This window comes from Symphalangus syndactylus, chromosome 16 (assembly GCF_028878055.3).
Source record: "Symphalangus syndactylus isolate Jambi chromosome 16, NHGRI_mSymSyn1-v2.1_pri, whole genome shotgun sequence".
Lineage (NCBI taxonomy): Eukaryota > Metazoa > Chordata > Mammalia > Primates > Hylobatidae > Symphalangus > Symphalangus syndactylus.
In genome coordinates this window covers 85,890,588-85,914,562 of record NC_072438.2, presented here as the reverse complement: position 1 = coordinate 85,914,562, position 23,975 = coordinate 85,890,588, and the positions used below count along the sequence as shown (strand labels likewise).

Below are 23,975 nucleotides of genomic sequence, written 5' to 3'. Positions count from 1 at the left end.
GAAAGAAAGAAAGAAAGAAAGAAAGAAAGAAAAAATAGAGGCTACAGAGTTACCAAAGCTTAATGCCTTAGGCCTCCATGTGGACATAACTATTCACTTGCACTTTTACAGGAAATACTAACTCTGGTTACCTGGTTTCCAGGCACAGACACAACTAGGGAAGTAAGTCAGACAGGAGTGGAAGCGGAGAATCCTGGGACCACCAGCAACCACCAATCACCAACCAACTTTTACAAAGCTCGTGCAGTGTGTCTAGGGCTTTATGGGCTGTTATGGGCTGATTCATGCCTTCTCCCCAAATTCACATGCTGAAGCCCTAATCCCCAGTACTTAAGAATGTTACTATGCTTGGAGACAGGGGCTTTAAATAAGTGACTCACTTAAAATGAGGCCATTAGGGTGGGCCCTAATCCGATCTGACTGGTGTCTTTGTTAGAAGAGGAAATTTGAACACACAAAAAGGACACCAGGGATGCATACACCCAGGAGGGTTGGTGGAGGGTAACAAAAAACAACAAGAAAACTAGACAGAAAGTCCAAACATCCTGAGAGCATCTATAGCATATTATAGCAATTTGTAATATTTTATATTCACAGTATCTTCCAGGAACATCAAGCAAAGTATTGTTATGTTCAGTGTAACTTTTCAAATATAAGTAAGTCCATACAGGTTGAATATCGCTAATCCGAAAACCAAAATCTGAAATGCTCTAAAATCTGAAGCTTTTTGAGCACCAACATGATGATCAAAGGAAATGTTCATGGGGGCATTTCAGATTTCAGATTTTCTGATGAGGGCTGCCCAACTGGTAAGTATCATGCAAATATTTCTAAATCAGAGAAAATATCAGAAATCCAAAACACTTCAGGTCCCAAGCATTTTGGATAAGGGTTACTCAACCTGGAATGTGTTTTGGAAATAATATGAAGCAAAAGATTAAAAAAAGGTTAAACATATAAAAGATATTACCATATGACCCAGCAATTCCACTCCTAGATACAGATCAAAAAGAAGTGAAAGCAAATACTCAAAACACTTGTACACCCATGTTCACAGAAGCACCATTCACAACAGCCAAAAGGTGCAAACAATGCCAAGGGCCCATCATCAGATGAATGGATGTGGCATACCCACACCATGTAATACTACTCAGCCACAAAAAGGAATAAAGTGCTGATCCATGCTACAATGTGAATGAGCCTTGGAGACATATTAAGCCAGACACAAAAGTTCACATATCCAGAAGAGGTTAAATCCACAGAAACAAAGATCGGTGGTTGCTAAGAGCAGACAGTGGCAGGAAAGGGGAGTGACTGCTTCACTGGTACAGGGTTTCCACCTGAGGTGATAAAAATATTATAGAACTAAGATACAGGCTGTATGGTTTGAATGTTCATCCCCTCCTAAACTTGTATTGAAATCTAATTGCCATTGTAACAGTATTAGGAAGGTGATTACAAAGGTGAATAAGAGGTGATTAGGTCATTGGGCTCTGCTCTCATAACCGATTAATGCCATTATTGCGAGAGTGAATTAGTTATTGCAGAGTGGGCTCTTAATAAAAGAGTAAGTTCGACACGCATTCTATCTCACACTCAAGCTTTCTCGTCATGTGATGATGCCTCAGGCCACGACACAGCAAGAGGGTCCCACCAGATGCCAGAGCCATGCTCTTGGATTTGCCAGTCTCCAGAACCATAAGCCAAGTTAACTTTTGCTCCTTATAAATTACCCAGTGTGTGGTGTCCTGTTTTGGTAGCAGAAAGCATACTGAAACAGAGTTGTTGGTTGTACAGCATTGTGAATGTACTAAATGCCACTGAGTTGCACACTTTAAAATGGTTAATTTTATGTTAAATGAGTTTCACCTTAATTAGCAAAAAAAAGATCTGGTGCTTTTATGAGTAAATGTTCAGGTCCTTGGAAACATCAACTCTCCAGAAAGCCCATTTTGTGCTGTCGGAGCACTATGGGGAAGATTTGGCCAGAAAAAAAAAAGATGAAAATTGAAAAAAAAAAAAAAGTGTCCTACTCCTTGGGATGCCTCCATCCTCTATCAGTGCCTGGACCACAGACACTCCAGTGCCTCCTTCTATGTAACATTTGCAGAGGTAAGGCAGCAGGCAGACAATACTTGAGGCTGTGAGTGCCTGGCCCCTTCCACTACTTTGTTTAAAATGCCATGTTTGTTTTCTACCTTTTTGATAGTTGTTTATATTATTGTTGTTTTTTTTCTGCTAAGTATCAAAAATGTTCATTTTTACTGTGAAATACATTCTCATTTTTTTCCCTGCTTTGACAGGACTCTCACTCTTTAAGCAGCCAGGTAGGTCAGAGGAAGCTGACAAGCAATAGTCAACACTGCCAACAATCAACATGGCGGGCTCAACTGAGCACACGCCAATCCTCTTCCTCAGTTACAAGCAGAGGGTGAAAGCCACAGTCGTGGGCATTAAGCTTATTATTAAATTTAATTAATTCATTATTAGGATATTCACCCATCATTAACACACCTTTTAAAAAATGATATGCCCATATCATTTTGCATGCCCCATTCATGACACGTTTGTATGGTTGCTGTAAAATTCTAAGATGAGCCCTTTTTTCTTAAGACACTGATTTACTCACAAAACCATTATTAAAACTTCTTACAGAGCTTTCTTCAAAACGATCATTTTTTTTAAACCATATTCCTCCTCCTGGTTTGGGCAACCTCACTAGCCATAGAGCATCCTTTTTTTTTTTTTTGAGACAGAGTCTCGCTCTGTCGCCCAGGCTGGAGTGCAGTGGCGCGATCTCGGCTCACTGCAAGCTCCGCCTCCTGGGTTCACGCCATTCTCCCGCCTCAGCCTCTCCGAGTAGCTGGGACTACAGGTGCCCGCCACCACGCCCGGCTAATTTTTTTGTATTTTTAGTAGAGACGGGGTTTCACCGTGGTCTTGATCTCCTGACCTCGTGATCCGCCCGCCTCGGCCTCCCAAAGTGCTGGGATTACAAGCGTGAGCCACCGCGCCCGGCCAGAGCATCCTTTTAAGATACTGCTCGTTCTGACAGTGTGGATGACATGGGCTTTGAATGAGGGTAGGAGACAAAGTGGCATGAAGCCTGTTAGCAAAGGTGAAGACGCAACATCCAAAATGGTCTCGTACTTGACTTTTTATAGTAATTCGCACCATACTTTGTCCAGTGAAATAGTTTTTAAATGTTTCAGAATGATAATGTGGTAGCTGTGGCAACTACAGACAACATATGCAACCCAGAAATCAATGTCCACAGGTCCTCTCCACCAGAATCAGCAGTGCTTTAGAAGAGAAATAACTGTTTTTTTTTGAGACTGAGTCTCGCTCTGTCATCCAGGCTGGAGTACAGTGGCGCCATCTCGGCTCACTGCAACCTCCGCCTCCTGTGTTCAAGCGATTCTCCTGTCTCCGCTTCCCAAGTAGCTGGGATAACAGGTGTGCGCCCCTATGCCCAGCTAATTTTTGCATTTCTAGTAAAGACGGGATTTCACTATATTTTGGCCAGGCTGGTCTCAAACTCCTGACCTCAAGTGATCCACCCGCCTCAGCCTCCCAAAGTGCTGGGATTACAGACGTGAACCACTGTGCCCGGCTGAGAAAGGACTCTTAACAGCAGATGCCCTGTGGAGGCAGCCCACAGCCTCTGCAGAATTATGTGGCATCCTTGCTGATGGTCATGCAGCTCACAAAAGGCATTGGGATACTCTCCTCTGCTAAGCCGAGTCCCTGCCACCCCACACCACTGCCACCAATCGATAGCTGAGTCAACCATCTTTCAGAAGAAAAGATAATCGGGCATGCTGTGAAACAGAACACTTTACCAGATGGCCTCAAAAAGCACACAGTTCAAGAGTGAAAGACCAAAACCATCCAGTTGGTTTAGTTATAGAAGATGTTAATCATGGCCAATGACCAGCACAGCTCTGGTGGTTGCACACTGTTCCTACAATAATATTGATCTTTGTATCTGACTCTTACAATAAAATGCATGCTTCATTTGTCAGTCAGCCTAGTGAGTTACCATGAAAAAAATATGGTCCCTCATTACTACACATTGTCAATAAATTTAAAATTCCGGCCAGCTACAGTGGGTCATGACTATAATCCCAGCACTTTTGAAGGCCAAGGTGGGAGAACTGCCTGAGCCCAGGAGTTCAAGATCAGCCTGGGCAATGTAGGAAGACCCCATCTCTACTTAAAAATATATTTGTAAAATTCTGCATAAATATTAATAACAGACTTTTGCTGCTTTAGGCAAGAAAGCCTTGATTGTTCCCATCCTGATGGGAAGCTTCTGAAGGGTACAGCATGTGCTCGTGGGTTCTTTACCCAAGTTAGGAACCTGATTTCATCTTTTCTTGAGGATTCTGCGACTCATTCAGGCTCTCTGCCCAGAAAAGCGATGCCCACAGCAAGTGAGGAAGACACTGTCTTTAATCTACACTGAAACCACCCCAGGCTCCTAAGCTTCCGCTGTTCTCCCATCTGCTTGGCCGCACTACACTGAGTCTTTCTCAGCCTTGCCATGCGCCACTCCCGTGGCTATGTTGGAAGGAAGCGCCAAATCTCCTGTGGAATAAAAGGCTTTTCCTCCAAGGGCCACTATGTCAGGGGGTATTGAAAAGTGTTTTCAGGTGAAAGGTCGTTTGAATGCATGGTTAATGTAACAGAAGATACCAAGCCAGGCTCTTATTTTGCTTTTCATTTTACACACCATGTATCGTATCAAGTGAAAAAAAATTCTTTTCCAAAAAGATTTGCATTTCAGTATGTTTAAACTTTCAACCTTTTAAGGTAAGTAATAAATAAAAGTTATGTGCACCCTAGAAGCTGCCTGCCTCGGATGCGTGACGATCCTTCGTGCCCCATGATCTACTTTATAGCTTTAAACTGGACTGTGAGTTGAACTCCCCGAATTCCTCAAAAAATGTTCAGGACCCTTTCTGCTTGTTGGGTAGAGAAAGAGCACTTAAATATAAACAGCTGCTCCTGATTTTTAAAGATCAATCACACACTTATTTATTTTTGAGACAGAGTCTCGCTCTGTTGCCCAGGCTGCTGTGCAGTGGTGCAATCTCAGCTCACTGCAGCCTCCACCTCCTGGGTTCAAGCGATTCTCCTGCCTCAGCCTCCTGAGTAGCTGGGATTACAGGCGCCCACCACCACACCTGGCTAATTTTTGTATTTTTAGTAGAGACGGATGGGGTTTCACTACATTAGCCAGGCTGCTCTCAAACTCCTGGCTTCAACTGACCCGCACACATCAGCCTCTCAAAGTGCTGGCATTACAGGCATGAGCCACCATGCCTGGCTAAGATCACACATTTAATGGCACATGGCTATATTCCAACATGACTCTTTGTAAGAATGTAGGTGCTACTACTGTGGTCCTTCTCGTTTTGTGATTCATATTCTGAAAAGAAAAAATTCATACTCTATAAAAATTTCTAAACCTATGGCTTAGACCATATTTAGTACTCTAAACAAGAGAAAACTAACATACATACATTCATAACATGTCCTGCATCTGCTGTTTTCAAGATTTTCCTTAAACCCACACCCTCCAAGCACTCTTATTCTTTTTTGCATATTGCCACTAACTCAAGGATGCTTTTTCAAACTTTTTTAATATTCAGTAAACAACAGCCAAAAAGTAGAAACAACCCATGTGTCCACCAATAAATGAACAGATACAAAAAATGTGGTATATCCATACAACAGAATTATTCAGCCCTGAAAGGGATGGAAATTCAGACCCTTGCTACAACATGGATGAGCCCTTAAGACGTTATGCTAAGTGAAATATGACAGTCACAAAAAGATAAACACTGTACGATTCCACTTGTATGAGGTACCCAGAATACTCAAATTGATGGAGAAAGTGGAAATGTACAATTCCACTTATATGAGGATCCAGAATAATCAAATTGACAGAAAGTGGAAGGGTGGTTGACAGGGGCTAGAGATGGGGGAAATGGGGAGCTGTTGTTTAATGTATGGATTCAGTTGTGCAAGAGGAGAAGAGTTCTGGAGACTGCTGCACGGTAACGTAAATATACTTAACGCTATCGAACCATGCATTAAAAACAGATGTGATAAATGTTGTTCATGCATTTTACCAAAATCAAATTTTTTTTTAGTTTAAAAAAGAAAAAAATAGGGGCCAAGTGCAGTGGCTCACGCCTGTAATCCCAAAACTTTGGGAGGCCAAGGCGGGCGGATCATGAGGTCAGGTGATCGAGACCATCCTGGCTAACAAGGTGAAACCCCATCTCTATTAAAAATAAAAAAATTAGCCGGGCGTGGTAGCGGACGCCTGTAATCCCAGCTACTCAGGAGGCTGAGGCAGGAGAATGGTGTGAACCCGGGAGGCGGAGCTTGCAGTGAGCTGAGATTGCGCCAATGCACTCCAGCCTGGGCAACAGAGCGAGATTCCGTCTCTTAAAAAAAAAAGAAAAGAAAAGAAAAGAAAATAGTAAGTAATGCTGGGAATTTTGCTGTTGGATAGAATACATTAATCTCTAAGTATAAAGAGATTAAAAACAAGCACAGACTTGAGAGGAAATAACATGAAACATTATGCTCCTTAACTTAAAATAAAAAGTTTTAGAGGTTGGGTGTGGTGGCTCATGCCTGTTATCCCAGCACTTTGGGAGGCCGAGATGGGAGGATCACTTGAGCCCAGGAGTTCAAGACCAGCCTGGGCAACACAGTGAGATCCTGTCTCTCAAAAAAAAAAAAAAATTTACCCATGTATGGTAGCACATGCCTGTATTCCCAGCTACTAGGGAGGGTAAGGTGGGAGGATGGCTTGAGCCCAGGAGGTCAAGGCTTCAGTGAGCTGTGATTGCATCACTGCACTCCAGCCTTGGTAACAAAGTGAAACCTTGTCTCTTTAAAAAAATTTTTAAAATTAAATTTAAAAAAAGGCCAGGCCCGATGGCTCATGCCCATAATCCCAGCAGTTTGGGAGGCCGAGGCGGGAGGAACACTTGAGTCCAGGAGTTAACCAGCCTGGGCACCAATGTCAAAACCCTGTCTCTACAAAAAATACATTAAAAAGTTAGCCGGGTATGATGGTGCACACCTGTGGTCTCAGCTACTCAGGAGGCTGAGGTGGGAGGATCACCTGAGCCCAGGAGGCAGAGATTGCAGTGAACCAAGATTGCACCACCGCACTCCAGCCTGACAGAGACCCTATCTCAAAAGAAAAAAAAAAGTTTTAACATACACACCTTCAAATTTGAACCCAAATTAAATAAAAATGTTCTGGTGACAAGCTATAGACTATTCAGCAAGAGAGAACAAAAGGCACTGAGATTTTCAGGGAGACATTGTAATCTCAGAGTTCGAATAATTAATAAATATATTATGTTGTGGCTGGAGGTAAATTCAGCAAATGAACTCCCACAAACCAACAGGGACATCAAACGACCAGATTTAATTGGAACCAAAACTCAATAATCTGAAATCTCTTCCTTAAAAAGCAAAAAAGGACAGAATATGTAAACTGTGTGTCTGGCTGGTATAAAGAAAGAACCTGATTTCTTAAGATTATAGAAAATTTTGCCTCAGTGTATAAAAATTACTTAGTAGACAACAGCCCAATATTAATTACTCATTAATAATTCAAAGGCTGGCCGGGCGCGGTGGCTCACGCTTGTAATCCCAGCACTTTGGGAGGCCGAGGCGGGCGGATCACGAGGTCAGGAGATTGAGACCACGGTGAAACCCCGTCTCTACTAAAAACACAAAAAATTAGCCGGGCGTGGTGGCGGGCGCCTGTAGTCCCAGCTACTCGGAGAGGCTGAGGCAGGAGAATCGCTTGAACCCAGGAAGCAGAGCTTGCAGTGAGCCATCATGCCACTGCACTCTAGCCCGGGCAACAGAGTGAGACTCCATCTCAAAAAAAAAAAAGAAAGAAAAGAAAAAAAAAGAAATCCTAAGGTCTATGAGACAACATTTGCCATGGGCTCACGTCATTTCTCACTCTATGAAAAGATACTGTTACCACTCCATGAATGGCCATGATGATGCCATACAGTTTAATACCGTGGACACATGCGGCTCCCAAATACGAGGTGGGGCCAGGTACAGGTTTCCTCATGTTGGATTTCAAATTCCACAAGAATAAATAAGCTGGTCGGTTTAATGGCTTTTAGAAATAGGAAGTACATTCTATTTTGAAGCACATAAAAACATTTTGTCAGAAAATTTCCACATAACTCACCCCCAAAATACATTCCCTTGCCCATTTTAATAATTTGGAACAGCTGCAGCACAAATTGCTTAAAAATGTTGGGAGAAGCTCACTTCATTTCTTCAATCCAAAATCTACCTAGTCAAGGTTTTCAAAAGGGCTAAGGGTATAACACCTAGTATCAAATTTCACACCCCCCAAAAAATCAAGTATCATTTGACTTCAGCATGCATATGTATATCAAAACATCATGTTGTATATCTTAAATACAGCCAATAATTTTTTTTTTTAAATTAAGTGTAACTGGCCAGGTGCAGTGGATCATGCCTATAATCCCAGCACTTTGGGAGGCTGAGGCAGGTGGGTCCTTTGAGGTCAGGAGTTCGAGACCAGCCTGGCCAACATGGCAAAACCCCATCTCTATTACAATTAAAAAAAATATTAGCTGGGCATGGTGGCGGGCGCCTGTAATCCCAGCTACTGGGGATGCTGAGGTAGAAGAATCGGGAGGTGGAGGTTGCAGTGAGCCAGAGGTTGCAGTGAACTGAGATCACACCACTGCACTCCAGCCTGGGCCACAGAGTGAGACTCTACCTCCAAAAAAAGGCCGGGTGGCGGCTCACACCTGTGATCCCAGCATTTTGGGAGGTGGAGGCGGGCGGATCACAAGGTCAGGAGATCGAGACCATCCTGGTTAACACAGTGAAACCCTATCTCTACTAAAAATATAACAAAATTAGCTGGGCGCGGTGGCGGGTGCCTGTAGTCCCAGCTACTCGGGAGGCTGACGCAGAAGAATGGCATGAACCCAGGAGGAGGAGCTTGTAGTGAGCCAAGATCATGCCACTGCACTCCAGCCTGGGCGACACAGCGAGACTCCGTCTCAAAAAAAAGAAAAAAAAAATCAAGTATAACTGAGAAAACTTAAACTGACTCAGTGGCCTCATACAGGGTGCTTATAGAGACCAAGGGACCCAGTTTGGACATCACAATCCCAATGCAGAATAACTCATCTAAACAGCATGGTTTGGTCAAGCCAGAAGACACCAAGTCCACAGTCCTGAAGAACCTCCCCTGGCACTGCTTCACTCCCCCGGGACTAAGATTCTGATCAGTAACAACAAGGGCTCCTCTGTTAGCCCACATGACCGCTATGTGCTACATAAATCAGAGGTACGTATCATCGCTATTGTTAATGAAAATAAAACCACAATGCTTTTCGTCATGTAGTCCTGAAAAGCTGGATGTAGAAGATACAATTTGAAATGCACTGGGGAAATGGGTTATTTAAAGTCCGTGCTATGGCAGCTAAAGGGAAGAATTGTTAAGAAGTGAGCTCCATTATCCAGATTTATTTCGTACTCACCATCCCCCTGCTTTCCTTCTCTCTCAAACACCTCGGCTAAATATGGCAGTGACTTACTTCCTAAATCTTTATCTTGAGTGCAACTTCAGCTGTAAGTTACAGATCCATATGTTCAGTGGTCCACTGGCTCAAACTCAACAGACATGGCTAATCTCCCCCAAACACCTGTTACTTCACACATAGTTACAACTTGACAAATGGCACCACAGCCTACCCAAATGAGTAATCCAGTAATCCTACAGAAATTCAGCTTACTTGGCCCCCAAACCCAGTTAAACACTTAGCATCTACCTCTTGGTATCTCACACACTAACCCCTCCTAACTGGAAGCCCCTCCTTTCTCATCCACCACCCTGTGGCCAAGTGACGCCTCCCTAAAACGCATGCTTCAAGTTATCCCCTACAGCTTTCATGAGTCCGTTCAAGCTCACTGAGTTGCACAGAGCCATTCCTTCCTCCACTGCTCTCGACCGCCTTGCCAGCCAGCAGCATGCAACCTTTGTTCTGGCATCTAGAATGTCCTGCGCTGGTTATTAAATAACAACGCATCACGCTATTTCCTGTCTTTCCACATGATGATCTGCTGCCAGGACAGCTACCCTCCTTCTTGGCCAAATTCCTCTACATATGCTCAAAACTCAGGCCAACTATTAATAGCACCTCAGCGAGGAATCATTTTCTGACCCTCTCACCCCCTCCTCGTTGTGACGCTCCTTCTTTGTGTTCCCATGTATTTTTATCACACCCATTGTCACCCTGAGCTATTGTTCATGGTTTGCCTGTGTCTATCTTCACTAACCAGTTAGGTGCCTTTCATTTATTCAATCTTTCAACAAGCCACTCCTGTAAGCCAGAGTCATTCTGCATCCTTGGAGCCTAACACAGAGCCTGGTACCCAGGCAGGGCAGCATCGGCATCGATATGCTGAGGACACACGATTTCACCACCAATCCACCAAATAAATTCACGTTTTAACTGTTTTCTAGTGCTTTATGCCCACTACCTTCTACATAACCAAACTGTCTGACGTTGTCCAATTAAACAATTAGCAACATTTCAGCCAGGTGTAGTGACTCATGCCTGTAATCTCAGCACTTTAGGAAGCCCAGGTGGGAGGATTGCTTGAGGCCAGAAATTTGAGACCAGCCTGAGCAACACAACAAGCCTCCATCTCTACAGAAAATTTTAAAAATACAAAAAATTAACTGGGTGTGGTGGCATGCACCTGGGAAGCTGAGGTAGGAGGACTGCTGGAGCCCAGAAGTTGGAGGCTGTGGTGAGCTATGATCGCACCACTACACTCCAGCCTGGGCGAAAGAGTGAGGTCTAAATAATAATAAATAAAAATAAAAAATAGACACTTAGAAACGATTTTTTAAAAATCGTGAAACATTCAAGTTTGTTGAAAATTAAACCATCACAAGAGACGAGTTGTTAACTGAAGTCAAGGTGTTCAAGGTAGAGGCTGGCATTTCCATTTCACCTGAGTGAATTTCTGACTAAAATTCTCTCCTGATTGAAAGGAATGTATCTTTTTTAATTATTATTATTTTTGAGACAGTCTCACTCTATTGCATAGGCTGGAGTGCAGTGGCACAATCTCGGCTCACTGCAATCTCCTCCTCCCAGGTTCAAGCGATTCTCCTGCCTCAGCCTCTTGAGTAGCTGGGATTACAGGCACCTGCCACCACGCCCGGCTGATTTTTGTATTTTTAGTAGAGATGGGGTTTCACCATGTTGGCCAGGCTTGTCTCAAACTCCTGACCTTGTGATCCGCCTGCCTCAGCCTCCCAAAGTGCTGGGATTACAGGCATGAGCCACCGCGTCCAGCCTTGAAAGGAATCTAAACCCAAAGGCAGACAAGGAAGAAAAAAAAAAAAAAATCACAAAAAAACAAGTTTCAAATTGCTACTCTCATGTGCTGATGTGGAAGCGGCCGCTCCGGAGCATAAATGTTTGGTAAAGTTTTAAAATACATAGAGTCAGACAGATGGTTACAATCATCTTTTGGCTACGAGTCTTGATTTCATGTGAAAAAAAAAAAAAAGCCAAAAAAAACCCAGAAAGTCCTGACAAACTGCACTGTGTTCATCTGTCCCAAGAGCACCCCAATGCCAAGACAGTGCTAACCAACCAACCACGCGGCCTTCAGGCCACGCTGCCTCCATGAGAGGCGCGCTGTTACTTGACTCAAGCCTTGGAAAGGGATGGAAACAAGCCAACCAAGTCTACCTTGGAAAGACTCAACTCAAGAAAATGAAACGCAGATTTCAATTTGCAAGATTCCCAAACAGTCCAGTCCACTCCAAGGCAGGGTACGCCCAGCCTTCACATGGCAAGCAGGCCGTGACTTCTGTGCAGGTGAACTCGGTTCAACCGGCTGCTAAAATCAACAGGCCATTCTCTGGCTGATGCCTGCTAACACATTTTGACTGACAGATGCAGGCTTCAAAGTTAATTCAGAAGCAACATCAAACACATTTGCAGATTCGGGGTGGAATGCCACCTAACCAAATGAGGATATTTTTGAAACATCTAAAAATACATTAGCTGTGAAGCATAGTTCGTGCTTACAGAAGCATTTATCTTTAGAAACGGCCCCAGTTCTTAAAATTGGCTCCTTTGATTCTGATCTCTGTGCTGTTTGTTCGGCAAGACCAACAAACTAACCGAAAGGCTGGGTGGAACAGGGAAGAGCTTCCTCTGGAGACAGCCTCAACACCATAATTGCAGGCGACCGCTGAAGTTCCCTGCAGCTCTCCCAGTGATGTGGTTCTGAGCCATTCCTTAGAGACTGGGAGAGGAGTCTCCTCCGTGCAACTGACCCGGAGCTCCACAGTCCCTATAATGAGGAGAACGTGCTTCTCTTCCATTTAGCAGGAAACAAAACTGCCACACCTCGGAACCTGGCAGCCCTTCCACTCTGGCCACTGAGCTTGTCTTCGGTACAACAGAAACCTCTCCTGCTCTTGTCAACACTGTGCTTAGATGCTGGGTACATAATAATTTGAGATGATCCAGGGCCAGACAGCACAGGAAGACAGAAGACAGGCACCTAAAAAACACTTGTTCTCACTCTGCTCAGGAGCTTCCAGGACGGTAAGTGCCACGTTTTCACAGCCACAGCACTTGACAAGACCGGGAGACAGTGACATGCAGCCTCTTCCTTCACCTCCCTCCCCACAGTCCCCATGACTCTTCTCCCATCTCTACCCTGGTCTAAAACCCTCAGCCCTTCCCCAAATTACTGCAACACGCTCTCAGCCCATCTGTCCTTTCCCGTCTCTCAGCCGTATCACTTCCCTCTTAAATCTTCTCAAATTTTTCTTAGAGAAATTATCCTTTCAGAAAACTTTAAACAGACTGGGTGTGGTGGCTCATGCCTATAAATCCCAGCACTTTGGGAGGTCAAGGTGGGAGGATGGCTTGAGGTCAAGAGTTCAAGATCAGCCTGGACAACACAGCAAGATCCCAGTCTTGACAAACATTTAAAAATTAGCCGGGCGTGGTGGTGCATGCCTGTAGTCCCAGCTGCTCTAGAGGCTGACCTGGGAGGTCAAGGCTGCAAAGAACTATGATTGCACCATTGCACTCCAGCCTGGGTGACAGAGCGGGATCCTGTCTCTAAAACAAAATAAAGGCCAGGCGTAGTGGCTCACGTCTGTAATCCCAACACTTTGGGAGGCCAAGGTGGGCGGATCTCCCAAGGTCAGTTCGAGACCAGCCTGGCCAACGTGGTGAAACCCTGTCTCTACAAAAAAATACAAAAATTAGCCGGGTGTGGTGGCGGATGCCTGTAATCCCAGCTACTCAGGAGACTGAAGCAGGAGAATTGCTTGAACCCGGGAGGTGGAGGTTGTAGTGAGCCGACATGGCACCACTGTACTCCAGCCTGGGTGAAAGAGCAAGACTTCGTCTCAAAAAAAAAAAAAAAAACAGAAACGAAAAGAAAGAAAAAAGAAAACTTTAACAAATATAGTGGGGTCTGTGTACCATCAGCCCCAAACTTTCCAGGTGAGCTGTAAGTGGGGAAGGGATGTTCTGGCACCACTGACATCTTAGGCCAGATGACTCTGGGGCTGCCCCAGGCACTCCGATATGTTTCTCAGCATCCCTGGTCTCTACTCAGTAAATGCCAGTAGCATCACTTGACCATAGCTATGAGACCAAAAATGTCTTTTAGATATTACAAAATGTCCCCAGGGCAGAATCATCCTAGGTGGGGAACCAATGGTTTAAGGCTTCTAACCCCAGGCTGCCCATCCCACCTAATTTCTGCACATTCCCGAGCAAGCATCTGATTCCATGGGCAAAGGCAGACTTCTCCTGCTGCAGTGAGGCCACATCAAACTCGCTCTCATCTCTCCATCTTCACGTGTGGTGTTCACTGGCCTTTCCTTCTCATCAATTCTTTTTTTTTTCTTTTGTTGAGACAGGGTCTTGCTCTGTTGCCCAGGCTGGAGTACAGTGACACAATCTCGGCTCACTGCTGCCTCAACCTCCCCGGCTCAGGCAATCCTCCCACCTCAGCTTCCTGAGTAGAAGGGACTACAGGGGCACGCCACCACGGCTGGCTAATTTTTGCAATCTTTTGTAGAGATGGGACTTCGCCAAATTGTCCAGGCTTGTCTTGAACTCATGGGCTCAAGCGATCCTCCCGCCTCAGCCTCCTAAAGGGCTGGGATTACAGGCATGAGCCACCATGCCAGGCTTTCTACCAAACCCTGATTGATCTCATGCCTTTGTAGTGTCACCACCACCACCACCTCCATAGGGCTTCCTAAGCCACGCATAGGTTACATCACTGTACCACAAACACATACCCTGCTCCTCCTCTCCTTAGCGGGTATTTGTCCTCGCCAGGTCTTAGCAGGCAGTGGCAGGAGATGAAGAAGTCTAGGCCCTCATCAGACCCTCTCCAAGGAAGGGGGCAATCAGGAGAGAGCCAACTCCCTCCCCTCCAGGCAGCAAACCCATAGCCAAGAGGTTCAAGGTGGAAACCTGGGGCCCCTGGCAGGGACCTGGGAGCTCAGCAGGGCTCTAGTCTCGAAGTGGCCAGAGGAAGGATAAGGTTGGCAAGGGGAAGTCTCAGGCAGGAAGAGCCTGGGAGTTCCAGGAAGAGAACCGAGCAGGGGCACAGAAGGCGGGGCTGCTGCACAGGCAGTTACAGCCAGTGCAGAGGGGCTCTAACCCAGGCACTGCAGCTTAAACAACACAGTCCAGACCTACAGACACTGGCATCAAACTCGGTACGGCCTCTGTTCCCTCAAGGACAAGCCTGGGACAGAGATGCACCCACAGGAATAGCTAAAGGGCCCAGCAGTAAGGTTCAGGGGCTTCATAAGCACAGTCAAATCCAATCCTGTGTCATCCTCACATAACCCTCAATGACAGGCCTTCAGCTATCCAAGGCCATGTGCTGTGAGCTGGCCTTGGTGTTATCTCCCCACTAAATTGCAAGCTTTGAGGCTAGGGATGATGCTGTAAACTTCTTCCAAATCCCCCTTAAAATGGAGCCAAGTTCAAGGCAAGAACTTTCTAAATAAACACTTGTTGCTATGGGATGGCTAAGATGGAGAGAAAGGTACAAAGGTTAAAGTTCCCAGAGCTTTCACTTCTTTTACTTTAAAACATCCCTGTTAGAGGGATTATAATATCTGACCTTTGAAAACACGTTAACTTTAAAAACTAGTGTTCAGAAAGATTCAATTATCAATACAGAGCCAAAGAGGAGGTTAGTGAAGGAAGGAGGGGATCAACTCTAACTTATTCTGGGTGCTTTTATTTTTTTTTATCACTTTCTACCCCATTTCAATAGAAGATGCCAAAAGCTACAAGAAAAAAAAATTTTCCTGGTTTCTGACAAAGTTCTCAGATAAAAAGATCAGTCCCCAAGGAGAAAAAGGTAACAGTACTCCTTAGCAAAGAATGGCAGCCTCTCTACCTGGCGATGAGCCACTTGCTAGCAACCCACAGAACCTGCCAGCTCAGAACAGAAAGTCAACAAATAATGAAACATCCAGACGCCAGCAGGGGGAAAATGCCACAGGAGTCTCTCCTCGATGATATGACTCAAAGGAGAGTACCTGGCTGAATGCGGAGGTTCATGCCTGTCATCCTAACACGTTGGAAGGCCCAGGCAGGAGGATCACTTGAGCCCAGGAGTTCAAGACCAGCCTGTGCAACATAGCAATGTTTTATAAATTAAAAAAATAAAAATAAAAAAACTTAAAAATTAACCAAGTGCAGTGGCTCACACCTATAGTCCCATATATTATATACTGCAGTACTATATATATACTCAGGCGAGAGAATCACTTGAGCCCAGGAGTTAGTTAGAGGCTGCAGTGAACAGTGATCATGTCACTGCATTCCAGCCCAGGTGACAAAGTGAGACCCTGTCTCTAAAAAACAACAACAAAAAAAGAAGGACACCTATGGTGGGCAGAATAATGGCTCCTCCCGCAAAAACATCCATCCACACTCATCCCAGAGCCTGTGACTAGATAATGTCACATGGCAAAGGAGCTCTGCACAGGTGATTACGGTTATGAAGCCTGAGATGGGGAAATCATCCAGGGAGGCCCCATCTAATCACGTGAGGCCTTAAAAGCAGAGAGCCTTTCTTGGCTGCAGTCAGAGAGAGAGAAAGAAGACAGTGGAGGAGAAGGAGGAAATATCTGAAGCCATGAGAGGGAAGCTAAACATGGTTACTGGCACTGAAGATGAAGAAAGGGAGCCACAGATCAGGAGACCAGGGAATGTGAGCGGCCTCTGGAAGCTGGGAACAGCCCTCATGTGACAGTCAGCAAGAAAACAAGGACCTCAGTCGTCCAACTGCAAGTAACTGAATTCAGCCAACAGCCACAATGAGCAGGAAATGGATCCTCCCCTAGAGCCTCTGGAAAGAGACGCAGCCCTGCTGACACCTTGAGGAGGGACACCGGTGAGACCTATGGGACTTTCGACCTACAGAACTGTAAGAGGGCAAGTAGCTTTGTTCTTTTTTTTTTTCCCTGAGACGGAGTCTCGCTCTGTCGCCCAGGCTGGAGTGCAGTGGCACGATCTCGGCTCACTGCAAGCTCCGCCTCCTGGGCTCACGCCATTCTCCTGCCACAGCCTCCCGAGTAGCTGGGACTACAGGTGCCCGCCACCACGCCCAGATAATTTTTTGTACTTATTTTTTAGTAGAGACGGGGTTTCACCATGTTAGCCAGGATGGTCTCGATCTCCTGACCTCGTGATCCACCCCCCTCTGCCTCCCAAAGTGCTGGGATTACAGGCGTGAGCCACCGCACCTGGCCGCTTTGTTCTTTAAAGTTGGTACACTTATGGTAATTGGTTATCCAGCAACAGAAAATGAATGCAACATCTCTGGAACAATTCAAGTCGTTTCATTTTTTTTCTCTTTTAAAGATATAGACAGGCATTGCTCCGAGCCAGGATCAAATGTGGAGAAGCAGTGGCTGTTCTGACAGATGGCGGTCTTGTCTCGATGCGAGCGGAGTCCAACAGACGCTGGCATCTCCAGTAAATGGCTTCAATGATAATTTTAAAAAATCATGGTGGTGGCCAGGCACGGTGGCTCAAGCCTGTAATCCCAGCACTTTGGGAGGCCGAGGCGGGCGGATCACGAGGTCAGGAGATCAAGACCATCCTGCTAACATGGTGAAACCCCGTCTCTACTAAAAATACAAAAAAAAACTAGCCGGGTGTGGTGGCGGGCACCTGTAGTCCCAGCTACTCGGGAGGCTGTGGCAGGAGAATGGCGTGAACCCGGGAGGCGGAGCTTGCAGTGAGCCGAGATCGCGCCACTACACTCCAGCCTGGGGGACAGAGCAAGACTCCCTCACTCTCAAAAAAAAAAAAAAAAAATCATGGTGGCTACTTTATGGATAATATACAATTTTGCCAGCCTCAAACAGAAAGTCTACAATGGCATAATTAACTGAACTGAACTGCAAATTGGATGCACAAAAATCCTGCGGGTTTCCCCTTAGGAAGAATATGACCTTATTCCAAGACCAAGATCTTATTCATAGTATTTATTGGCAATTTAGCTATCAGGTTTAACAACATTATCATAAAAAGAGGAAAATAAATAAAAAACTTTTTAAAAGGGTCTGCCTTTTAAACCCCTTGTGTAGTTTTTTTTTCCTTCTAATTTACTTACTTTTTCTTGACTATTGAAAAGGTACAATAACAACTTGTGTCTAGGTGGACATGCCAGCACGTGCCTGTAATCCCAGGTACTCAGGAGGCTATGGCAGGAGGATCACTTTAGCTCAGGAGTTTGAGTCTAGCCTGGGCAACACAGCAAGACACCATTACAAAAAGAAAAAAAAAAAAACCTTGTGTTTTTTCTCTAACAACAGCAAAGCATGAGTTTCAAAATATAGATTGAGCATCCCTTCTGTGAAATGCCTGGGACAAAAAGTGTTGTGGATTTCAATATTTTTTGGATTTTGGAATATTTGCATACTATGTACTGGTTAAGCACAATTTAAGTTAAATTCAAAATCCAAAATATTCCCAATGAGCATTTTCTTTCAGCATCACATCAGCATGCAAAATGTCTTGAATTTTAAAGCATTGTGGATTTGGAGTTTTCGATTAGGTAAGTTCAACCTATCGGCACCTACAAGAGACATACACCAATAAAAAATTGTAAAATCCAGGTTCACATTTTATGAACTACAAGACTATTTGTAATACGAATGGCGTGTATTTTATAAACATTTATTGCACAACTACCAGGTGCCTGGCAGTGTCCTTCGCTCCAGGAAGACAAAATAAGTCCTTGAGAAACCTAGCAAAGAAACTGCTATGTAAACAAATAGTTACGAGACAGTGTCAAATATTTAATAATAACACACGCACAGTGCAGCAGTCACGTGGATACCTATGTAGTGGTATTCTATGGGAAAGAGGTAGTTCACTGGTCATCTACAAGGGGATTTTTGAGATGGGAACAGAGAAATAAATGCATATTATGCCAGCTCATGCAAAACACAGAATGCATCGCCATTTTCATGCCAACATGTATAAACATTACCTCTTCTGAACATATGGAAAATATTTTAATCTAAAGACTGAGGACAAGCTAGCTCAGCAAGTCAGAGGACTACAGCATGATTGAATTTCTCTGGACAGGGCTGTTTGAAAACATTTGGCAAACATTAGGTCGATCTGACAAAAATGACACTTTCACGGTGTAAAAAAAAAAAAAAAAGAGCCGGGCACAGTGGCTCATGCCTGTAATCCCAGGACTTTGGGAGGCCGAGGCGGGCCGATCTCAAGGTCAGGAGATCGAGACCATCGTGGCCAACGTGGTGACCTCGTCTCTACTAAAAATACAAAAATTAGCTGGGCGTGGTAGCGCACACCTGTAGTCCCAGCTACTCGGGAGGCTGAGGCAGGAGAATCACTTGAACCCAGGAGGCGGAGCCTGCAGTGAGCCAAGATCGCGCCACTGCACTCCACACTCCAGCCTGGTGACAAAGAGAGACTCTGTCTCAAAAAAAAAAAAAAAAAAAGGCAAATACACTCTTTTTTTTTAACTGAGGAAAATTTAGCAGTTTAAACCCATAAATATCTAATTCTTTCTCTTTCCCAGCTCCTTTCTCAGTCGAAGGGTAGATAAATTGGAAGAACCTGAATATTAAGCATGCCTTGGGTTTCAATTAGCACCTACTATTCATTTTAAGGCTGATTTCTTTTTTTTTTTTTTTCTTTTTTGAGACGGAGTCTCGCTCTTTCACCCAGGCTGGAGTGCAGTGGCGCGATCTCGGCTCACTGCAGGCTCTGCCCCCCGGGGTTCACGCCATTCTCCTGCCTCAGCCTCCCGTGTAGCTGGGACTACAGGCGCCTGCCGCCTCGCCCGGCTAATTTTTTGTATTTTTAGTAGAGACGGGGTTTCACCGTGTTAGCCAGGATGGTCTCGATCTCCTGACCTCGTGATCCGCCCGCCTCGGCCTCCCAAAGTGCTGGGATTATAGGCGTGAGCCACTGCGCCCGGCCAAGGCTGATTTTTCTTTTCTTTTCTTTTCTTTTCTTTTCTTTTTTTTTTTTTTTTTGAGATGGAGTCTTGCTGTCGCCAAGTTGGAATGCAGTGGTGTGATCTTAGCTCACTGCAAACTCTGCCTCCCAGGTTCAAGCGATTCTCCTGCCTCAGGCTCCCGAGTAGCTGGGATTACAGGCACACGCCACCACGCCCAGCTAACTTTTGTATTTTTAGTAGAGACGGGGATTCACCATGTTGGCCAGGATGGTCTGATCTCTTGATCTCGTGATCTGCCTGTCTCAGCCTCCCAAAGTGCTGGGATTACAGGCGTAAGCCACCGCACCCGGCCTTTTATTTTTTGTTTATTTTTTTTTGAAACGAGTTTCACTCTGTCGCCCAGGCTGGAGTGCAGTGGCACGATCTTGGCTCACTGCAACCTCTGCCTCCCGGGTTCAAGCAATTCTCCTGCCTCAGCCTCCTGAGTAGCCAGGATTACAGGCATGCACCACCCAAGCCTGGCTAGTTTTTGTATTTTTAGTAGAGACGGGATTTCACCATGTTGGTCAGGCTTGTCTCAAACTCCTGACCTCGTGATCCACCCACCTTGGCCTCACAAAGTGCTGGGATTACAGGTGTGAGCCACGGCGCCTGGCAAAGGCTAATTTATTATTACTCATAATCACAAACATATTGGCAAAGAGAAATGTAACTCCTAAAGAATAAAAATTACTAAAAGATCAAGAGTTTTTAAAGTATTATAATTTTGGCTTAAAAACGATACAAATTTGAGCTGGACAAGAGAAATAAACATACATAACCAGTTGCCTTTAGTTTCCTATAAAGACTTGCAAACAGGCAGATGGAAAAGGGGAGAAAATCTGCAGGTCAACTGATCTTGACAGATAATGCAGTATCTGTACTTTCATGTCAAAAATTTGTAACAAGTGATTTTTAAATGTCACTTTATAATAGAGGTATAGTCACATTTCTTAGAAGTTGAGAGAAAAATGTGCATGACCACTTTTTACATATTTCTCCATTCAAAATGCAAACAGGAATCCCGCAACTTAGAAAGATGGGTTCCCTTGAATGCAAGTATCACCCTAGAGTGGGCTCCAGAGCCAGAAAAATGATTGAAAATCCACAGAAAGAGAAAAATCCAGAAAAGACAGCTCAAGCTCAAGTACTCATGTCTACAAGTCAACATTTTCCCTCGGTCAGTCTAACAACTCCGTGACTTCTTTCTGTAGCAGAACACTTAGAAACTGAACACAACAGAGCGTATTCACAAGCAGCAAGGTCAAACTACCTCGATGTGCAGAAGACCCTTCCACAGAAAGTAAATCCCCACTAATAAAACCTAGGCAATAAGCTCTAGGAAAACATGATTTATTGACCCAAGTTTCTAATGTGGCAAATCCCTTAAAAACATAATTTTACTTAGATTTTAACAAGGGTTCTCAAAAGGCAAGAAATACTCTCTGAAAACAAAAATAAGCACTCACTCAAACGTGAGGATCTTTTTAAAGGAATTACAAGTGGAACTTACATATATTTGATTTCTCTTATACCGCTGGAATAAGTTATACATAATGGAGCCGCCATGGAGCTCTGTCAAGGACGCCATGTCATCCACACCCCCCTCGTTCGTGGGGTGCATAGCAGTCACCTTCTGGTGGGTAATTGTGCTCTGCTTGTAAGTGAATACCTGAGGGAAGGAGAGGAATTCAATTATTTCATTATCAGCAGTAAGTGATTTTTCACACAAGTTTCCCAAACTGACAATACAATCTTGGTATAATTTCAGGAAAAAGATTCTAAATTGGACAATAAAAAATATATTGCAAAAATCTTTTTCATTTTATGTCACCTATCCCTCTCTCTCTCTCTGTGTGTGTGTGTGTGTGTGTGTGTGTGTGTATATATATATATATATATATATCTTTGTTGTTGTTGTTTTGAGGCATGATTTCACTCTGTCACCCAGGCTGGAGTGCCATGGCATGATTACAGCTCACTGCAGCCTCCACCTCTGAGGCTCAAGTGATCCTCACACTTCAGCCTCCTGAATAGCTGGGACTACAGGCATGTGCCACCAGCCAGCTAATTTTTGCAATTTTTTTTTTTTTTTTTTTTTAGATACAGGGTTTTGTCATGTTGCCCAGGCTGGTCTCTAACCCCTGGGCTCAAGCAATCCACCTCTTGGCCCCCCAAAAGTGCTGGGATTACAGGCATGAGCCACAGAGCCCAGCTGTCACCTATATATTTCTAAAAGAAGCAATTATTTTGACCATTGCTATTAGATGTTCCTAAAAGATATTAGTTCAAGTATGAACCATCTTTTGGGAGTCACAGAAATTATAAACTTATAGTTCACTTCTCTGCATTATTTCTCCGTTTGATATAAATCAGTAATAATTAAGAAACTTTCTAAGTTTTAGAAAGTAATTTGGTTTCCCTAATGTTTCATATTGAATCATATAATTTCAAAGCTTTATAATAGTTATTCCATTTAATTATTAGTTTAAGTACTTTAAATATGATATACATTCATATTGATTAAATAGTCTATGTATCTTTTCGAAGACTGGAACGCATCATCACAGGAATATTTAGAACATCTCCTTGGACAATATTCCCTTTCAGCCAGGATATATAGCATTTGTGTACTCTCTTGGCAGAACAAATGCACTCTGATTTAAAATAAAATTGGTTTTCTTGTTTGCTCAAGAACCCATCTTCTTTAAAATTCCAAAAACAGCAATGAGCGCTACAGACATATTGTAGCATGTGCATAAGGTGACTCTGGTACTGTCAGATTGCTGAATTTGCATGGATTTCTAATGTCTACTCAGTGCTCTTCGTCCTAAGTGATTTGGTTCAGGATTAACCACATCACATTAAGCTCCATCTGTTGACCAAAGCTTGACCAGCTTTACAAACTCAAGCAATAACAAAATCATTTGATTGCGGAGGTCCACTCCGCATTTACTCATTTACTACAGTTGGTAGTTTTTAAATACTTGGATTACAATCCTCCTTTAAGTAAAATAAAAACATCAAGAGATTTAAAAAAAAAGGATGTTAAATAACATGAAAAGTGCTCAACCTTCAGACACGCACACACTAGCATGTGCATGTGTGCACACAAAACAATTTTCTGCAATCATATGTGTGGAATGTTTTTATTGGAGAGGCTATTTTTAGATACTGACTGGCTGCCTACATGGCAACAAATGGTATGTTATTGCAAAGGAGAATGACACACTAAGAAATGCAAAAGTACCAATCCAATGGTTTTCATGAGCCATGACAAATGGCATGTTTCATTTTTCTAGAGAAAAATTACAACTTCAGCAGTAGCATTTCTGCCACATGAATCACAAGAGTTGGTCAAGCCAGTCCTGAGAAACTGCTTGAGGCCAAGGTAAGGGCCCACCCGTCTCTTATGAAGAAAAGCCACTGTCCCCAGCTGCCTCCTAGGCTCAGACATCCACCAGGAGAGGAGACAGTCCTGGTGGCCCCATCTCATGGTAAGGTGGCCAACCCTGCCACATGAGCCCCACAGGGCTGGGGCCACCTAGGGAGCAGGGTAGAAGCGCTTCGCACCCAGAACAACAAGGTGTTAACGAAGGCACAAGGACATTCAAGGGTGAAGAAATACGCAGACCCTTCGTTTTAAGTCATCAACACCCTGGAAGAAAGTTAAGAAACAGAAACTTAGGCCAGAGTCGAAGCAGCCTTGGGGAAACCTAGAAATTCCCAGAAGTTAAACAGCTAGAACACCCTGCCTTCCCCCAACACGCCACATCCCCATGATGCCAATCCAGGCACATTTTCAGAAGAGCTACAACCAGACAGGTACTTGCGTCTTCCAAAGAAAGTGCCAAGAGGGGTGGGGCAGAAACAGAACTTGCCTGCTGGTCAACTCCCGGCCAACCAAGTAGTATAAAGAAGGGCCCATGCCACCTGCCAGCTCCCGGCACGCACCTGAGGTCTCATCTCACTCTGCTGGCTCAAGGCTCCTGCCAGCACAACTTGAATTCCCTTCCCAAATTTTCTTCTAAGCAAGAAGACAGGGCACTGAAGCCAGCACAACTATCTCCCTCTCCAGCCCCTGCAAAGTCACCACCAGCAAGTCCTTCTCAACGTGAAAACAAACAGCTTCTACCAACTGTCAGTTTAGGTATACTGAGAAATCCAGATTTTGAAGATTTAGAATATTAGCATTTTTACTTTTATATACATAATATATATATATAGTTTTTTTTTTTTTTTTTTTTTTTTTTTTGAGAAGGAGTCTCGCTCTTTCACCCAGGGTGGAGTGCAGTGGCGCGATCTCGGCTCACTGCAGGCTCCGTCCCCCGGGGTTCACGCCATTCTCC

General features: G+C 44.3%; 1 protein-coding gene and 1 pseudogene across 1 annotated transcript in view; one reads left to right on the top strand and one right to left on the bottom strand.

Annotated features, from left to right (window-relative positions):
* Positions 1-23,975, bottom strand: part of MYO10 (myosin X) — a 272,480-nt gene that overhangs the window by 134,255 nt on the left and 114,250 nt on the right. The window contains exon 3 of the mRNA XM_055246103.2: positions 21,140-21,298. Within this exon, the coding sequence (XP_055102078.1) occupies positions 21,140-21,298 (159 nt within the window). The remainder of the gene's footprint in view (positions 1-21,139; positions 21,299-23,975) is intronic.
* Positions 15,598-16,800, top strand: LOC134732701 (uncharacterized; annotated as a pseudogene).